At 36.0% G+C, this 19992-nt stretch overlaps 1 protein-coding gene across 1 annotated transcript in view; it reads right to left on the reverse strand.

Annotated features, from left to right (window-relative positions):
• Positions 1-19992, reverse strand: part of LOC150107419 (gamma-aminobutyric acid receptor subunit beta-like) — a 415258-nt gene that overhangs the window by 120161 nt on the left and 275105 nt on the right. The window contains exon 6 of the mRNA XM_090391284.1: positions 8549-8686. Coding sequence (XP_090247410.1) covers positions 8549-8686 — 138 coding nt within the window. The remainder of the gene's footprint in view (positions 1-8548; positions 8687-19992) is intronic.

The following is a 19992-nucleotide window of genomic DNA, read 5'->3' on the forward strand; positions in this document are numbered from 1 at the left end:
CTCATCCATAGTAATAAATCGACGCACAAAATCAAATCAGGTTTATTCTTCTTAAAAAACTCCAAGCACTGTTCAGTAATTTTAATCTAAGTGCGTGTTTGATCTGTTATGAGGAGGCGCGGCACCCATTTTGTATAAAGCTTTTTCATTTGCAATTCTTCATGCAAAATATACCCTACACGTTCTTTTGAAATGTCTATAGTCTCAGCAAATGTGACTCTCCGGTCATCCAATACCATATCGTGCACTTGTTCAATGATTTCTGGTGTTGTTACACTTTGTGGACGTCCTTCACGTGGATCATCTTCAAGGCTTCCACGGCTGCGTTTAATTTCGGAAGACCATTTCTTAATTGTTGAAAACGAAGGAGAAGAGTACCCATAAACGTTTATGAACTTCGAATGAATTTATTTTGGCGTTGTCTTCTTTTACAAAGAATTTTATAACCGCACGATACTCAATTTTATCCATTTCAAGGGATAACTTGCAATTTCACATGGATGCTTATGTCAGATGTACCAACTTAGAAAAACAATCGTGCCGATAGTGTTGCCATCTATGGAGCCCGAAAAGGTTTCAAACCACCCTCTTATGCCTTCATATCTATTCAATTGCAAAAAAGCAAACTTTTGTCGAGAGCCTATCTTTACATACGAAGGTAAACGTCAGACATCAACATATACACTTATTGCTGTCATCTCAACCTGAAAAGTAATGGGAAGATCATCAGCAGTAGATAGATACTTTAATACCCACAGACCTATTGGATAATTACTGATTACTAATATTAATTCTTCCATTTTAGTTCACTGTGTAACTTTACCTAACGTTCGGCCATGGAAACATTTGGAGAAACGAATTAGTCCCTATGGATGTTTCGAAGGCATCAAGATCTTCTCACCAAGTTAACATCTTGTGGTCCGTCTTCTATCCTTTGTGAATCAATTGCAAATTTCCTCACTGGTCGTTCACTGTGTGTCAGGGTACATATAACGGCCTCTGAATGAGAAGCCTTTCTTGCAGATGTACGCAAACGTCACTTACGCAGTGTACATGCCGAATACTTGGTCACGTGAATCCACGTGTTCTAGGAAACTATTTAAAACTGCTGCTGCTGCTCAGTAATCATCAGCGGTATTGATCACAATGAGAACAACAAAGGATCTTTCTTAGTTCGATAAAGAGTTTATTGTGAGCATCCGAATGGATGGAGCTACCTTTTGAAAACAGCAGAGCTGAATGGTTTCTTGAAAGGTGAGATATCTCGGGTGTTTAATCAGTATAAAAATAACCTGCGTTGCTTGTTGAAGAAGCATAATTGTAGCCCCAAGACAGTGCGTTAGGAAGTCTTTCTCACCGCCGTAGTCTGAGAAGGCTTGGTGAGAAGGAATGGTTCGATCAATTGTCCAGCAATTGATCGAACCATTTAATGAATTTAATGAGTTCCGGACCCATATCTCACAGAATTATGCACAGGAATCGAAGTGGATAGATATTTGCAGTCACATGCCTATTTCTGATTCTTCGTAGAACCGGAAAGTTCGTTTACAGTGGCGTTAGTAACACCGTGAGTGGACAATGGAAGATTGGAAAAAATGTCATCTGGCCCAACGAGTCACAGAATACCTTGTTTTGTACACAGGTAGGCAGAGAATTTGGATGCAGCACCATGAACCAATGAACCCAGCTTCCCTTGTAAACAGAACTGAAGGTCACGAAGATGTGGGGCATGTTCTGTTGGGTACGAAACGGGTTCCGTGATATTGCTAGAAGGTCGGATGTCCTTCAAAGAATATATGAACTTTGCTGCCAATCAAGTTCATCCTGCGATGCTCTATTTTTATCCAGCAGGGGCGGTTGTTTCATGGACGACAATACTACTGCCCATCGCTCAAGAATTGTTCAGCAATGGTTCCCCGAGCATAACAGCAACTTCCGTCATCTTCCCTGGCTTCCGAAAACGTCGAATCTAAACTCCTTTTGAGAATGTATGGAAATGTTAGAAAAGTAGATCGTGAAGCAAAGTCTTCCGAATCTGAGCAAGTTTAAGGACTATCAGCTGAATGCCTGATACGTTTTAGACGTAGAGGAAATCTAACAGCTTGTTGAATCAATGTGCTGTAATTCTGGCTAAAGAGGGTCCAACACAGTATTAATAAAAGTTCCTAATTCAGCGGCTGGTGTTGTGTAGAGGGTTACTTCTCATTAGTTTTTTATATCAATGCTGGAGTAGGGATCAGTACTCTTGATTAAGCTCTTCCTCCTATACATCTAATTTAAAATCACATCCATAGTTTTTATTTTTTAGGAGATGAGGAGAGGAAAGTCTCCTCATTTCTTTAAAACCTCCATGGTATTCTTTTTCGCTATAAATCAACTCCTAAGACTTTGTAATTTGAACATTGGATCAACCTTATAATATTGTTCTAGCAATTGGGACAGTACGCTGACGACTGTATACAGAAGAGGACAGTCTGCTTAATAGATGAACCCCCCCCTCCCTTAGACTCATCGGAATACACAGGCCCTTGTGCTTTGAGGCGCTTCATAGGCACTTTTATGCTCCGACTAACTAGCTACTACCGTCCCTCTGATCTTCTCCAGCCATATAACAACATGAGACAACCACTGGTCAACATCCATACACGCTTCAACTCCAAATATATCGGATCAGCTTCTCATATTCCTCTTTCATACCATCTATTTCTGATCTAAGGAGCAGCCTTTCCCATTACAGTTTTGAATACAACCCTTCCCGAACTTTTCAAAAAAAAAACAATAATAGATTCCTCCTTTCCCCTTACCCACTTAACCCATGTGCATGCACTGTTGCGTGTGTGGTATTATCAGTTAATCTCATAGTTAACTTACCTTGTTTAGCCTTTTGGTTTTGTGTGATTAACACGAGCTGTGTTAATTTCGTTAATGCCACTTCCCATGTCTTAGTGTTCAGTAACTCTTAGGTGATTGAATGTTAATACGAGCAGTCAGAAACTCTTTTAACTGTGTGCGAGATTGTTGATCAGAGTAGCAATGAGATGCTCTCTAACAGCTATAGGATATATGTAACCGTGGCGCCTTGTTGTTTAGAGATGATTGTGGTAGTTCACGTTATGCGGTTGCATCTCTGATGTTATTATATAGTCTTACTGAAGTAATTATTGAATATTATAACAAAGTGGTTGTTATGCATAGAATTTATGTACCGCCATTAAATAAGTTGGTCAGTGTTTATTGTGCACTGCGTTTCAAGGCACAATGGAAATTAGGAAGTAATTCTTCTGTATGCAATAATTCGAATTTCAAGAGGTGACTCGATGGCTTGAATCCAGTTATTGTTAAGCCCTACGATTATAGTACTAGTAACAAGTTTTCATGTGGCAGTGAGTTTGAAGCCATCTGGTGCGAGGTGGAATCTAGCAAGATCAATTATATAGTGGGTGCTGTTACAAACCTAGTGGATCGGTTGCTAGTGATGAAGAAATGCATCAGCAAATAGACAAGATGAGCGCGAAAAGAGTAATCATAATGGGAGACTCTAATTATATTAATATTGATTGGGTAGCAGTAAAATCTCATGAGAAGAATGAAACTTAATCTCCTAAGCTGTTGCGAGACGACTTCCTCAAGCAGCATATGGCAGACGGAACACGATGTCAAAGAGTGTTACATTTGGTTACAGTGTTCAGAGGATGTTTCAGTTAAAGGGGTGACTATTTTTTCTCCGGTTGGGGACAACGACCATGCAGTACTCACTTGGGGAAGTGACTAAGTTTATGAATGTTCCATTCAGAAAAGGTTACATGCTGAACAACAAAGTAGGAAATTATGACCAACTGAGGAATATACTGAGTTCAGTGGAATGGGATCGGTTGCTGGATGGAAAGAATATCGACAGAGCATGGGAAGCATTTAAACAACACTTGAATGATGCGATATCCGAATGTGTCCCGAGAGTTCGAAGGATAAATAGGATAGGAGTGAAATGGATGCGTAATCTTATTAAGCAAGAGCTTCTTAAGAAAAGAATGGTGTGGAAGGAATACCGTGTGCAATAGGATAATGTCCGTTATGAAAATTATATGCAGCAGGCTATGAGTCACAGCTGTTGTAAGGAAAGCGAAGTCTGAGTATAAAACGAAACTGGTTCTGCAAGCTAAAGACAAATCCAAAGAATTCTATCAATATGCTGCAAGTAAAAGAAAGAATGAATATGAAAAAATAACTCTACTGAATGCAAATGGTGCGAGAGTGACAGATGCAGAGCACGTTGTTCAACTAATGAGTGCCCATTTTGCTAAAAGCTATCAATCTGGTGTATGCAACATTGAGCTGACTGCTATTTCCTCACTGGATGAAGAAACTCATGTGTATGAGGAGGAGGAATTTGAGCTGTTGAAAAAACTGAATAATAATTCTGCAATAGGAACTTTGAACACCCTTTAGCTAGACGAAGCCCTTTGGTCGGAAAGTCTGGGTTCGATTCCCGTCAGTGGCTCGAGGAACCTTTATCTTTCGACTAAAGGTGAGTAAGCCGGTCTCATACGGTGGTGATGGGTTTTTTCACCCGGAAACTCGGGTTTTTTGTCCCCCCAGAACAGGTAAACCGCCGCCGTGAACATGCATAGATTACAGTCATGAATATGTCTCAGCCATATGCAGGTCCCGAGCCCGGATAAAGCTGGGGGGGGGGGAAGCAATGGTGAACCACCCTGTAAAAATCTCTTTAGGAATACTTTGTGGTCAATGCCTACAAAGTCACCTGCGGTCGAAAACGACTGAAAGGGAAAATCTGATCAGAATAGGAACTGATGGATATCAGCACTGATGCTGAAAGAGTGTTTAGCTGAACGGGCTATTCCATTGACCAGACTATATAATTTGAGTCTCAGAACAAGGAAGAGTGGGAGGAAATGTATGGTAATCCCATTTCACAAGGTGATGCAAAGACTGATGCATCAAACTATCGACCTATTTATATCTGGAGGTGGTGAAGATTTTAGAAAATTTAGTTATGATTCCCATTCTAAAATGGGTCGACAGAGATTTTCTACTTTCCAATTAACATCATGGGAACATCATGTTTTAGCAACTTGCTCACATTTTATTATAATGTTACCATTTAACTAGAGAACGGGAATGATACACCATGATACTTTTGGAATTTGCTAAGCTTTTGACAAAATACAGCATGGAAGACTGTTGCATAAATTGGAGATTTGGGGTTTGGATTATAAAATATACGTATGGATAAGAGGACGGCTGACTGACAGATATCAAAACGTCGTGTATGGAAGTGTGAATCCCGATTTCTGTTGTGATTCTGCTGCAGTGGAGGGAGTGCAGTGGAGAGTGTAAAATGATATCAGGATTATGGAATACTGATTACGGAGGCAGATTGAGAATTTTTGACTGCACACATTAGCAAACAGAACAAAGAGGGGTGATATGATTGAGACGTACCAACTTCTGAATGGGTCATGCAGGATTTCAGTTGATGGAATTTTTCATTTTATGAAGGACGGGAAAAGGGAGAGAGGACATTCTTGGAAGCTGAGAATGAATACCGTTAAGAAAGGGTTAGATCTAAATTTTTCCCTCACAGAGTAATACGTGATGGGAATAGATTGCCGTTGGATGTGTGCAAGTAGTGTGAATGAATTTAAAAACCAGTATGACAGCTGTTGCGTGTAGTATGTGGCTTCTCTCGATGAGTCCCTGACTCCCTGGAGGCCAAGGTGAGCAATTGCTTTTTGTTTTGACTAGGATCATATCGTGTACTTAAAAACATTTTGGCTGAAATAATGGGAAATTTCTTATGAAGGTTCAGTTTCTTTGCCCATTTAAAGTGTCAATCTATATAAAGATCTACGTTTTAGCTGTGATCTCGGGACAAACAGTACCGAATGTAGTGGCAATAATTTTCATATAACGTTATTAGATCATCCAAACTGAGTAGAGTATTCTAGTCAGTGTTTTTCATGAGATCGTATGCGATGTTCTTCACAATGATCTTGCCTAGATCATTGTGAAGAACATTTGATTTTTAGGGATGTTTTGCTTTTGTTTACGCATACCGGTAGGCTTCGTATACCATAAATGTGTGAGAAGACACACTAATTTGTAGTTTCTTTATTTTTTTGTTTTTCCTGCCTTAGAACATTATTCCTATATCACCGCAATACATGGTTAATCTATCAGCATTTCCTCTACTGCTGAAAACACAACTGTTGTCGGCTTAAATTTCTTCATGCTGAAAAGAATTCGATCTTTCAGTTTTTTATATGAATTTATTGGCTTATACCTAGTCATGAAGTGACTTACCTTGCTGGTTCTCGCCGTTTTGTTGGATTGCATTTTTTAGCATTTTTTTCTCTCGGCATTGAGAGCAGCGTCGTTCGCTGCCTTGTGTTTTGCCTTCCACATCAATTTTTTTCCGAGATTCCAGCGCACAGGTAATGAAATTTACTTTTGCAGCTGTATCAATATACCCCTTCTTCAGGGGTCAGTGTCTCAGCGCACCTACTGCAATAGATCCTTAGGGCTTTGAGCATAACCTTGACCCTAGAGTGGACTTCATTTTTCATACGTATTAATTAACTATTTTTATTAATATTAATAAAATATATTAATACACTCCATCATATAATATCTTTATCTTATCCATTGTTGTGTTCTACACCATATATTATTTTAAATACTTTTCATTGATTTTCAGCACGATCTCAACTTCACTTTGATTCTTAATTATTTTTTTATCTCATACACGTCGCTTCTCATTCTCGTGTTACTGTTTTTGTTGCAAACTGCAGCACTCTTTTATGTTTTAGATGGTAAAATATCTTTCTATCAGTTTTCTGCAGTGCTATTTGGTTTCATTGGAAAACGTTTACGATCGCAATAAATATTTCCGTAATAATAACTGTTCGAAATATTCTTTTTTTTTCATACTGCAAGTTAGAAAGATCCTCCGTAAATGTGTACCTGACTTCTTATAGCTACGTGAAAATGGGCTGTAATCTTTCAAACGAATTTTGCCGACACATGAAAACAAAGGTGGAAAAGAGTACGGTGGTAATAACTAGGTTTAGATAACCCCAGTTATGGTCATTTGTAGCGTCTCTATTACATGGAGCGAGAAATATTGCAGCGATATGAGAATAACCACACATACATTCAAAGTCGTTGTGGATACATCGTTCCACCTCTTTTACTTTGCGATCCTTTTCTTTATTTCCTACGTGGTTTAAACAGTTATAATAATCATAAATGACAATGAAAGATGAAAGCGATAAATATATAGAGATAGAAATCCTTCAACAATAATGGAAGCGACTACTGTTAAAGTAGAAGGACAGTAATCTAAAAAGGATTACTCTTTTAACCGGAAGGGACAACAATCAAGAAAGAGGAATACTATGCAAGTGGATGAGATAATAGGGAAGAAAGAGAACAACAATAAAGAAAGCGACTGATATTAAATAGGAAAATGCAACTAAGGAATGGACATTTTTTAGCGATTGAGAAAAGAAAATGACTACTAATAAACTTGAAGAGACAGACGACAATAAAGGAAGCGACTATTGTCCACACACACACACACACACACACACACACACACACACACACACACACACACACACACACACACACACACACACACACACACACACACACACACACACACACACACACACACACACACTCTCTCTCTCTCTCTCTCTCAACATGAATTGAATAAAAGCGAATAATATATCGAGTTTAAAAGTTTTAGCATTGAGTTTTTCTCGTCATATATATTTTAATGTAGCTCTTAATTATAAACTGTAATTCGTTACATGGGATTTAACTAACTCACTGCATGTTGATAAGTTAGTTAACTCACTGAGTGCCGAAAGTGTGAGATGGCTCCGTTTTCTGCAGTATATCATAATCATTAGCAAACGTTTACAAAACATGCAAGATAAAGATCGAAGATTCACTTTCAGTAGAAGGAGGAAGGGAGAAGATAAAAGAAGACAAATAGTTCCCTAAAGATAATGAAGAGAGTGAAAAAGAATCGACTAGTGTAGAATGAGGGATCATTAATACACATGAGAAGAAGTTGTCACTAGTACATGCAGTTCATCTATTTTCCTGAAATATGTTCTCGTTTTAAAGAGTAATATGAGTTTTATAAATATAGAACAGGCTAACCTGCCATTCCTTCGAGTTTTATTATGTTAGAGAATTATGCATCAAAATTCTCAATAGAGAGCGCACGGAATAATGCGTTATGTGATTTATTTTTCGGAGTATTAAAAGTGTTTTGCTGTAGACAAGTAACAATGTCCTTTTAGTAAAAGCAGAATGTCCTTTTAGAAAAGTAAGAATGTTGTTTAGATTGCAACAAATACATTGTTGGAATCTAAACGACATTGTTTAGATTGTATTGTTTACCGCGAGATTCATTACAAATGATGTTCAATTAAATACGTGTACATTATTTTTGTGGTTACTACAGACTTAAATATAAATCACAGTAAAATAATGTGAGAAACTATGTTACCTGTGGAAAGGGGCACTTCCTTTGACCGCTGTCGGTGTCCAAGTACTTTGAACTGGGGTAATTCGACGTCGTTGGACATTCCCACAGAATTTTCTCCTTCCGCCCATTTATAACGAATATCTTTCATTGGATATCCAACTGAAAAGAAGAAAAACAAATATATAAAAATCGTGAAAGAAAAAAAGATATCCGATTATCATTATATAATTATCTTCTAGATATTTAGGGAAGGAACAGAAAACTACTGCCATGTGCTGGTCAATCATACAATTAACATAAGTATACTTTAAGAAAAATATTCTTCTCTTCTTATAAAAAAGTTAATTTGTTGCTATGAAGTTATTAATAATAATAATAATAATATTATTATTATTTTATTCACATAATTGATACACAGTTAAAAACAAGATATCATGTAAAAAAATTTGATTGGTGATACGGAACAATTCAGATTCTACCCAAGACTCTAAGAATAGTCCGTCAGGTAGCATCCTAAAATATGGACTGTTCCAAGTAGTACTGTTTTTTTTTGTCATATTGGGTCACTTCATTGATGTTTAATTGCCGTAAATAGTTGGATAGCTTCTTTGAAGTTGCACCAAATGCACCGATGACTATTGGGATAACTTTGGTGTGTTTAAGCCACAGTTGGTCAACTTCGTTTGCCAGATCTCGATATTTAGTAATTTTTTCCAGTTCTTTGTTATTGTTACTGTTATCATCACTGGGTTGTTATACTGCGATATCGATAATCCAAACTTGTCGTTGCGTTGTTCGATAATTGTGATGTCAGGTCTATTGTGTTTCAAATGCCGATCAGTTTGTATTCTCAAGTCCCAGAGAATTTTTGCTGTTTCATTTTCCAGTACAGTCTCTATTTTATGCTGCCACCAGTTATCAGAAGTACGAGAGGCATATTTTTTGCATACATGCCAATGAATTATTTTGGCCACTTGATCATGGAGGTATTTATAGTCGGTTTGAACTATTTTGCTGCAGGCACTGATTAGATGTTCTACAGTCTCATCTTTCTGATCGCATAATCTGCATTTGCTGTTATTATCGATGTTAAAATTTTTTGATTTGATTGCATTAGTTTGTAATACCTGTTCTTGAGCTGCTAGAATAAATCCTTCTGTTTCTTTTTTAATGTATCCGTATTGTAGCCATTGCCATGTATTTTGCCCTCAGTATCTCGAAGAAATTGGCCATGCAAGGGTTTATTTTTCCAGCGCAGATATCGGTTATTTTGTTGTTCCTTTTTTGTATTCGGATTTGTTTCCGGTTGCTTCTAAAAGGCCCTCTTGTGTAATTGTTTAAAGCATTGGCTCGGAGCTATTGTCGATGTAACTTCTTAAAACTAATTTCTTCTTCTTCCACAGTCTGTCTCACTTGCAGCAGACCCCGTCCACCTATTCTCCTCGGTAGGTACAACCGGTCAACATCATCACATTATTATTATTATTATTATTATTATTATTATTATTATTATATTCTCCTAAGCAATGTATTTAATTCCATCAACAATTCTTGTAAATCACATTAAAATATATTTTAAAAAAAGGACAGAATTTACCATACGGTTATAAGTAAATAAGCAAACCGATGTCAGTGCTATGAAAAATCCAAGGAACTTTCATAAAAGTTATTGTCACTATGCAGCCTTGTTTAGGGTTATTTAAAAGACACAATAGATTAATCCATTTTATCACTTTCTGTTATGAATGCTTCTGCTAACTGAAGTTTCAAACTTAGTGGTCCTCCTCAGCAACCACTGATATTATCTGAACACTAGAAGACTTTTATGTATACCTAAAACAAAATACGAACTACGTGCATTTAGGTATATCTAGAATACCCGAGGAAGATCTTATCTGAAAGTTATGTTCTTATGTGAGTTGTAGCGTGGGAGTCAGTTGAAGAAACTTCTAATAAAACTCTGCAATGAGGACTGCTCCGAGTTGCCTTTTTTAAATAATGTATTTCAATGACAACTCATGCTGAGGTTTACTTGATATATTATACCTTTTCTTGATTTACTTTTCTAAACGTCTTTGAATGTTGAATTGCTTCAATATTGATTTGCCTATCTCACTATAGCTTAAGGATAAATGTATTTCCTTAAATAAATATCTCAAGAATTTCTTCAAACAATGTTTTCTGCATAAGGAAATGTTAACCAAAATATGAAGCATTTTCTTATGTAAAATGTCAAGATAGTATCAATATTTCTGGAGTATTTTTATGAAAACTAAAATAGCTTTTTATATTTGAATTGTGCTTTAGTGTATCTAGAAATATCAATTTAACTTTATATCGTATTATAAATTTTCTACAATCATTTGTCAAGCATTGAAATTTTGTATTTATTGAGTCACTAACAATTTAGTATTACATCATGAAAAAAGAATCATAAATATAAGTACAGTGGAATATAATCATAATAAAAGAGCTTGGTTTAAAGATTTGGGTTTTTTTTTTATAAAACGAGATTCACTGGAAGATCAAGCACCCAATCAGACATTTCAGCCACTGGAATACATGAACTGGAAAATTCGACTTGCCTTCAACTGCAGACAAGGAACAGAATGCTCATTCAAATGAAAACCGAAGACGAGCCATATACATTGATGAGTGCACTTTCAATGTTAATAAGTGGGCTGAAGTGAAGAGATCAAAGAAAGTGTTCATTAAAGTATCTCCTTGAAGAAAAGATCAACATGTCACTGAGGTGAACTGTTTAATCTTATATTTCATTGCAGCAAATGATCCATGCTTTATTCTTAATAATGATTGATTCTTATTTTTCACAAGCAATTTAAGGTTCACGATTCTTAAATAGATTTCCAAGTTTATTCTTGACATAATAAGAATAATCGACGCGTGTTAGCGAAAACCTAGCCAATATTCCCTAAATAATTATTAATCAGCAGATAGTAAATAATTTTTATAACATATTTAACAAGCAGTACTAATTGCAAGACAGTTTATTACAATAAAGTTATGTTAGGATTTTAGAAGATTGCAATAATATGACAATCTTCTAACAATCCTAACAATAAGAAGATTGCCATATTATGACAATAAGAAACATTGCAATAATATGGCAATATTATTGCAATATTCGAACGTATTCCACTTCAGGCTCAAATATGAAAATTGCTAAATCGTTTCTTTTAAGAATGGTAACATTTAAAATTAAAATATATTAATTTAATATAATAATTTTTAACAGTTGTAACAGTTATAAATATTAAAATATTATGATAAAATGATAATGCTTTTGAATACTGCTTATATATTCGATTTTTTTTTTTTAAATCCTTAAAAGGACTGGCTGGGTGGGCGAAGCAAGAATGCTTTTCATATTCCCCATTATCTGAAGAGAACGGTGTAAGGATAGGGTGTAAGGTTAGGGGGGATATATATAAAGCTCTGATAATGGCGGGAGGGTAACAGCAATAGCTGAGCCTTAGTTAGAACTTTGTTGGCTACAGCATTACCATCCATTACCCTCCCTGGATACTCATTTTAGTCGCCTTGTACGACATGCATGAGCTACATTGGAAGCTCATGCATGTGCTTCCAATGTAGTTGGAAGTTGTTGTTGGAATGTGATATTAATAATGATTAGTCCATGTCATATTCGATGATTTTTATATTTCAAATTGTAGAAAAAGCATGTAGACAAATAATAGGCGTACGTGTTAAAAACTTAAATCTGAGAGTAAATCACCTTAGGATAATGAATATACGTTCCGAAATCTTTTTTTTTTTGTTTCTTTTTTCTTTCTTTCTCAATATTAATCTTTCTTTTTCAGTTACGGATTAATAACGTTAATATACTAATTTAAAAATTTCAAGTCCTGCATAAGTTTTATTTATCATCAAAGTGTTTTACGGAAAAAAGATAATTTTCTTATTACTACGTTTTTGCATTCTCTTTATAATAAAACAATATTTTTTCTGTTATTCAGACTAATGTTTCGCTATTCATGAAATATTTTAATTACTTAAAATAAATATACTTCCTTTCTCTTAAAAATAGTAGAATAAATTATATTTTATCTAGAACTTTAAGTTTCTTTTAAGTAATTTTAAAAATATTTTAAAATTCTAAAAATAATTAATGCACCTATTATTTTTATCATTATTATAATAATATAATTAGGGAATAGTTATAGTTATTTTTTGCTAATGACAAAAATACATTTTTTTTTTGTTGTTAACGTCTGGAATACTGGTACAATTATGGAATACTTTTATTTAATGACATGAATACAAATATTAATGATATTGATACAAATATTTGTTATCATAGTAACATATCATACATATCTACTGTGATTTTGATATATTTACATTATGTTCAAGTAAAAGTGTAAGAAGAGGCCAGCGGTAAGTATAAAATTTCTCGCCTTCTATTACAGTGAGTATCGCAGCACAAAATAAATGTGAAAATAAATTTTATTTTCTTTTTCTTAAAAATAATAGTATAAATTATATTTTATCTAAAACTTTAAGTTTCTTCGAAGTAATTACAAAACATATTTTAAAATTCTAAAAATAATTAACACACTATTAATGTTTATTATTATAATAGTACATTTAGGGAATAGTTTTATTGCTAATTACTTAGAAAAAGGTGGACAGATTGTCATTCGAGTGTGTTTCGAGTGTTGATTGAGGTCTCGCGATAGTCCTTTAGTGTGATGTATTTTGTGTTTATTTATACGCTATACGAAAGTCCTTGAGATCTAGCTCAGGTAAGCATATATTTGAATATTTTAAATATGAACAGTTTAAGTCCCGATGACTTTATCCAATCTTTGGATAAGAAGCTGGCGCTTGACCTCCTCAAAAAACCATTGAAGAAATTTGAGGTAGCTTGGCCAGGGTTTCTAAACCTATATTCAGCGGCAGACGACTCCACAGAAGGGGACGACTCAACACCAGGGGAAGAAGGGAAGACGAACCTGATAATCTCTGTTCCCACACCAAAACATGATACAGAAACCCATGCTCGGAAAAAACGTAAAACAGCGGAGACGCAGATAAACGAGGAGATGGAAGAAGATACCCCCAACACTGACCTCCCCACACCCAACAACGAAAAAGTTCCTCCAATTGTTCTACGCGAAAAAGAACGTTGGACGGCCCTTAGGCCTATTATGCAAAACCACCAAATTGCCTATTCATGGGCAAAAAACGCTAGCTGACGGAGTTAAACTCCAGCCTTCCACAGTAGGCGATAACAGACTCCTCACAAAAACCATGGATGAGTCAAATATTAAATATCATACTTACTCACTGAAGTCGGAGAAAAACCTAAAAGTTGCACTCAGGGAAGTAACAGAAAACATCTGCACAGATGAAATTACTGAAGACCTTTGCCTCCACGATCTCCCACCTGTCAAAGTTAGCAGATGCTACGGGCTGACAAGAGTCCAATGCCCCTAGTACCCGTTGAGATACCCAACACACACAAGAACATATACAACTTAACAACGATCTGTGGTCTGAAAATCATAACAGAACCACTAAGGAAAAGAGCCTCGTCGGGCCAGTGCCACAGATGTCAGAAGTACGGACACGCAGAGAAACTCTGCAGAACAGACTACAAATGCCTCAAATGTGGGCAAAACCACCCCACAGCAACCTGCTCAAAACCCAGAACCTCACCAGCTAAATGCGCGAACTGCGGGGGCCCCCACCCGGCAAACTACAGAGGCTGCAGTCACTACCCTAAGAATAAAACAGACAACAAAAGGAAACAGATCAGCATTCAAGCAGTGAACGAATTTTCATCAGACCACAACCCAATCCTACTTCACTTAGGAACAAAGATCAGTCACTTCTCCCACCAAACCTCCATTGTCTGGGAGAAACTTAGGAAAGTGCTACCAGAACACATTTTTCCGGTTCCCTATATAAAAGCCAAGGAAGAAATAGACACGGAAATAAAGAACTTCACCAATCAAATCAATAAAGCCATAACAGCAGCCACAGTATCCACGATTACCCACAAACAAAACCATCTCCCGGAAGAAATCATGGGCTTAATAAGTAATAAAAACAGACAAAGAAAGAGATACCACAACACACGTGCTCCGAAGAACAAAACAGCCCTCAACAGACTAAACAAATCTGTCCGAGAAGCTCTCCAGAACTACAGGAATCAACAATGGGACAACAAGCTCACCTCCATCTCCACAGCAGATCATTCCGTATAGAAATTCCTAAACACACTCAGGAACAAGTGCAAATCCCTCCTCTCCCTCTCCAAACAGAACAGAACCTTCATACACAGATGCTGACAAAGCCTAAGCCATAGCAAGAAACCTAGAGAAACAATGCAGTCCTGCATATGAGAACCTAAACATCAGCCATGTATAAAAGATCCATCGTAAAATCAGGTTCACAGTAAATCGTCCCAATGTCAATCCAAGCCCTATAATGCCTACCTCACCTACCGAAATAATCGGCATCATCAACCATCTCAAGATCAAGAAAGCCCCAGGTCCTGACGGCATCACTCACAAAGTCATCAAGGCACTACCACGCAAAGCCATAGCACATCTGGCAAACATCATAAACTCCATCCTCAAATGACAGCACTTCCCCCAATCATGGAAAATAGCTGACATCATCCCAATTCACAAACCAGGCTACGACCTACACCTACCTGAAAATTACCGTCCCATCAGCCTGCTATCCAAATTAGGGAAAATAGCTGAGAAAATCATCCTAATCAGACTCCAAGGTCATGTCAACCAACTAAATATCATCCAACAAGAACAATTTGGCTTCCATCAAAATCACAGCACCACCCAACAGTTCCATAGACTGGTAGAATACATCACCACAGGATTTAACTGTGATCAACACACTGGAGCCGTCTTCCTAGACATCTCAAAGGCCTTCGATAAGATCTGGCACCAAGGCCTCCTCTACAAACTTATCATCGCTAACCTTCCACTAAACATGATACACCTGATTAAATCATACCTCTGAAGCAGGAGGATGCAAGTCAAAATCAATGAAACAGTCTCAACCCAACGGAAAATCCTCGCTGGAGTTCCTCAAGGATCACTGCTAGCCCCGATTTTGTTCAACATCTATATGACAGACATCCCTCAAAATCCTCTCACATCCACTATCGTCCTTTATGCAGATGACACGGCTATTCTAGCCAGATCTCGCCAACCACATATCGTAACCAAAAAACTACAAGACACCATCCTGAATCTAGAAAAATGGTTTACAGACTGGCGACTACAATTAAACCCCCAGAAAAGCACAACGATACTCTTCGCAAGAAGACGAGCATCCCCCAAATGAGACATCACCCTGTTCAACTCTAAAATTCTCTGGAAAACTGAAACAAAATACCTCGGAATACTTCTCGACAAACGATTATGCTTCAACAGCCACATCAAGAGCACATGCACTAAAGCTTCAAAAGTTATCGCAAAGCAGTACCCCCTTGATCAAAGACACAGCAAACTAACCACAAGAAACAAAATTCTACTCCACAAGACAGTGATCCGTCCCACAATTATATACGCCTCCTCCCCAACCTGGAGCCATACCTCCAAGACAAACATCCTCAAGCTACAGACTACAGAACAAGTGCCTGCGAATGATACTGGACGCCCCGTGGTTCATCAGGAACGCCCAGATCCACTGGGACATAAATATCTCTTATATCTCTCCACTACTACTCTCCATAGCAGAAAAATTCTTTATGAAGACATCTACGCATCCAAACCAAGTAATACAGCAAGCCGGAAACTATGACGGTAATGACCACTGGAAACATAAAAGACCGAAAGCCATCCTAACACTCAACGACGAATAACCACTTCTGCCCACTCAGGGCGAGCTAAAATAGCTTACAAATCTCTCCCATCACTGCTCCCGAAACAGACAACAGGGAATATGAAAAACGTCAAGGTTCACCCTCTGCACCATATATGTCCTACCTCCTGTTAATTACTTAAATACAATTTTTTGAGTTAATTGTGATAGTTGTCTTTTAATATAATATAATATAGGGTAATTATAATTGAGAACTTGTGGTTTTGATGCGATTTTGGCATCGATATGGTAAAAATATTACATTTCAATCGTAAGTAATTTACTTACAATTAAAATCGTAAGTAAATTACTATAATTAATTTAGAATTTTTTACTGTCGAATTTTAGAAATATATGTGTATATGAATGTTCAATGAAAGATTGAACTTCATTGAACACCGAAGACAAATTTTCTACCCAAACACTTAAAAAAAGTGGAGCAAAAATAATAATCGATTCAAAATTCAAGTTTCCCCTCAAACACAAAGGTGTAAGTAATTGTATCTAATTCATCATTGTCTGCACACAACAAATTAGGTCTATTCCACCATTCTTCTTCGATGTGTTATCCTGATTACGAAGGACTATTGTTCAATGACCGTAAAAGAAGGAATACGATCTAATTACTATTAACACGGTCAGCAAGCAGATTCCAAGCAACAGCAGCATCAGTTATCCCAGGAAGACCGATTACTTGAGGTAAGCACTGCCAATAAATTCCAATATGTACGATAATTATTTGTACCGGTGATGGGTGTTTATACGGTCGATTATTTGAGTAATTGAGACTGGAATAAATTCGTTACTTGCCACCAAAGATCATCCAAATATACCGGAGAATTCCAACAAGTTTTTTTTTTTTTTTAAAGTGGGTAAATGAGGTGTGTCTGTAGCTGACAGCAATTATGAGTGAGTACTTTGAAATATGACTTCTGTCGCTTGTATCACATTTTATAACAGCCTTTGCTAACGAAATTCATTAAATATTAAAGGAAATTCTATTTGATCTGCTCGAGACAGCTATCTAATCTCGAAAGATAGGTGATATAATGACTTTCAGGCTTTTAGTGGACGGAAGATAAATGATCGCTTCGTTTTCCTGGCTGCAGCAAGCGACCTAAAGTTTTAGATTGCAATTACGCTTGGAGAAGCACCGTGTGTGTGTGTGTGTGTGTGTGTACCTGGTCGAAACTGTAAGAAACATTATTTAGTTAGTTTTTTTTTTCTTTATAGAAACCACGCCGTATCACATGACATGATATGGGTTCCAACAGTCAGGTATTAAATTGATTACAAAGTTGTCTACTGCGTGTACATGCCTTCCATTCATTATACAGACCAAATACTATAAGGTTTAAAAGCAAACCGAAGTATTTTTCTCAACGTAATATAACAATAGAGCAATGATGTTCAACCTTTTTTACTACGCGAGCTACTTTTCTATAAAAAGTTATTCGGCAATCTACTCTCTTATATAGATCACGTTCCCTCAACCTGATATCTGATTACGCACAAATAAACAATCTAAAAATAAACAACTAAAAAAAAATACACAACTAAAAACTTTTTTTGTGTATTTAAAAATTTATTTATCACATTTTAATACAACAAATATTTTAATAAAAAAATAAAAATAAAAAAATATATATATGTATAAATAAATAAATAAATATATATATATATATTTTTAAAAAAAAAATTTTTTTTTATTAATTATTTTTTTAATGTTTTTATTTTATTTTATTTTTGGAATAAAATATTTATTTCTCTATTTTGGAAAACCAAAGTTAGAAAAAACAACAGATGGATTACAAACTCACAAGTTACAGGATATGCTGGTTGATTAAAGAAAAAAGTTAATGAGAAATTTGGCATTGTTTGGATCTCGCAATATTTTCATAGTGAAGTTGATATGAAGAAGTGGCCAATCGCAGACAATTATCGAAATGATCATTTGTAATTTGGTTTCTTAATCGATTTTTTATGACGGTCATATTTGAAAAAGCGGATTCTGACAAGTATGTCGATCCGAAACACGATAGAATTTTTCGTGCAATATCAGTTAATATTAGGAATTTTTCATGTGCATGCTTCCAAATGATTTCATTGTTTATTGATTTTAAATGTAAACTATTCTGAATGTTTATTATTTCAAGTTTTACTTCAGCTTGGTTTATATCAAACAGCCCACTAATTTTATTTGAAATTTTTGTGATGTTCAAGTTTTCTTGAAATGGATTATTGATAAAAGACACAATCATTTCAGTTGTATTAAAATCTTTAAATCTTGAATTTATTTCTTCCTCAACTAATTCTATTTCACGAATAATTTCTTTTAAATTAGCGAAGCATTTCTTGATTTTGTTCAAAAAATTTTAATAAATATGGGAGATGTCTAAATTCGCGGTCATTTATATTTTTCTTTAATAAAAGTAAGTATTGTTGGAAAGTTTTTATTGAACTTAACATGTCAATTAAATTTTTATCTCTACCTATTTTTTTTTTGTAACTAAATTTAAATTACTTAATTTTGTACAGAAAAATACTAAAAATGATAAGTGTAACAACCCTCTTTTATCACTCAATTGTGGATAAATATCTCCTTTTTCATCAATAAAAATTTTTATATCGTTGATTAATACAAGAAATCTTTCTAAAAATTGACTTCTGCTGAGCCAGCGAACATTATTGTACAACAGAAGTTCCCTATCATCATTTGTCTGTCATTTAAATAACCGTCATTGCAGGGCTTTTCCTCGAACAGAATTTACAATTTTAAATGTAATATCCAAAACATATTTTGTGTTTAATATTTTACTACATAGTACTTGGTGAATAATACAGTGGTACGTTAAAAAATCGATATTTGTCACCGTTTTTACATAATGAAATGAAGCCTGATTTATTACCTATCATTGCAGGGGCACCGTCAGTAGTAATAGACACACGTTTAAAAAACGGAAGTTTGTATTGTTTCACAAATTCATCAAATGCCGAAAAAATGTCTATGTCTTCTCCCCTCCTTCCCAATAATGGTATAATTTTCAAAAGTTCTTCTTTACATGAATAATCTTGAAATATTATGCGAATAAATACCATTAACAGCAATATCAGTGTTGTCGTTTGATTCATCAAATTGTAATGAAAACGCAACACACTGGTGAAGTCTGACATTAACTTGGCCTGGAAACGTTTCTCTGGCAATTGGAACTCTTCCTTTCGCCAATTTGAAACCTTGTCTGCGGCCTAGAAGTAGTCTCTCTCTAGTGACGTCTCGAACCAAGAAGCTCCTTTCGGAATCGGGAAACTCCTCTCTCAAGCAACGTGGATCCGGGCAGTCTCTCTGACGGCGACTGTGGACCGGGAGGCCTCCTCTCTGACAGCAATTCTGGAACCAGGACCCCTTCTGCTTGCTTCAGTTCCTTTTTATTAGGCCTCCTCTGAGACCTCGCATGAAGTTTGGCAACCCCCAAAGAATCGGTGAGTATTTCATCTTAAGTTTCAAGTTCAGCACACCTTTTGTTCTCCTCCGCTTTCTTTTGAATGTAAGTTGCCAGCCATCGGAAAGTTGCTTGAACTCTTTC

The sequence above is a fragment of the Typopeltis vanoorti genome, chromosome 4, assembly GCF_054136105.1.
Source record: "Typopeltis vanoorti isolate ZY-2024b chromosome 4, IOZ_Tvanoo_1.0, whole genome shotgun sequence".
NCBI classification, from domain to species: domain Eukaryota; kingdom Metazoa; phylum Arthropoda; class Arachnida; order Uropygi; family Thelyphonidae; genus Typopeltis; species Typopeltis vanoorti.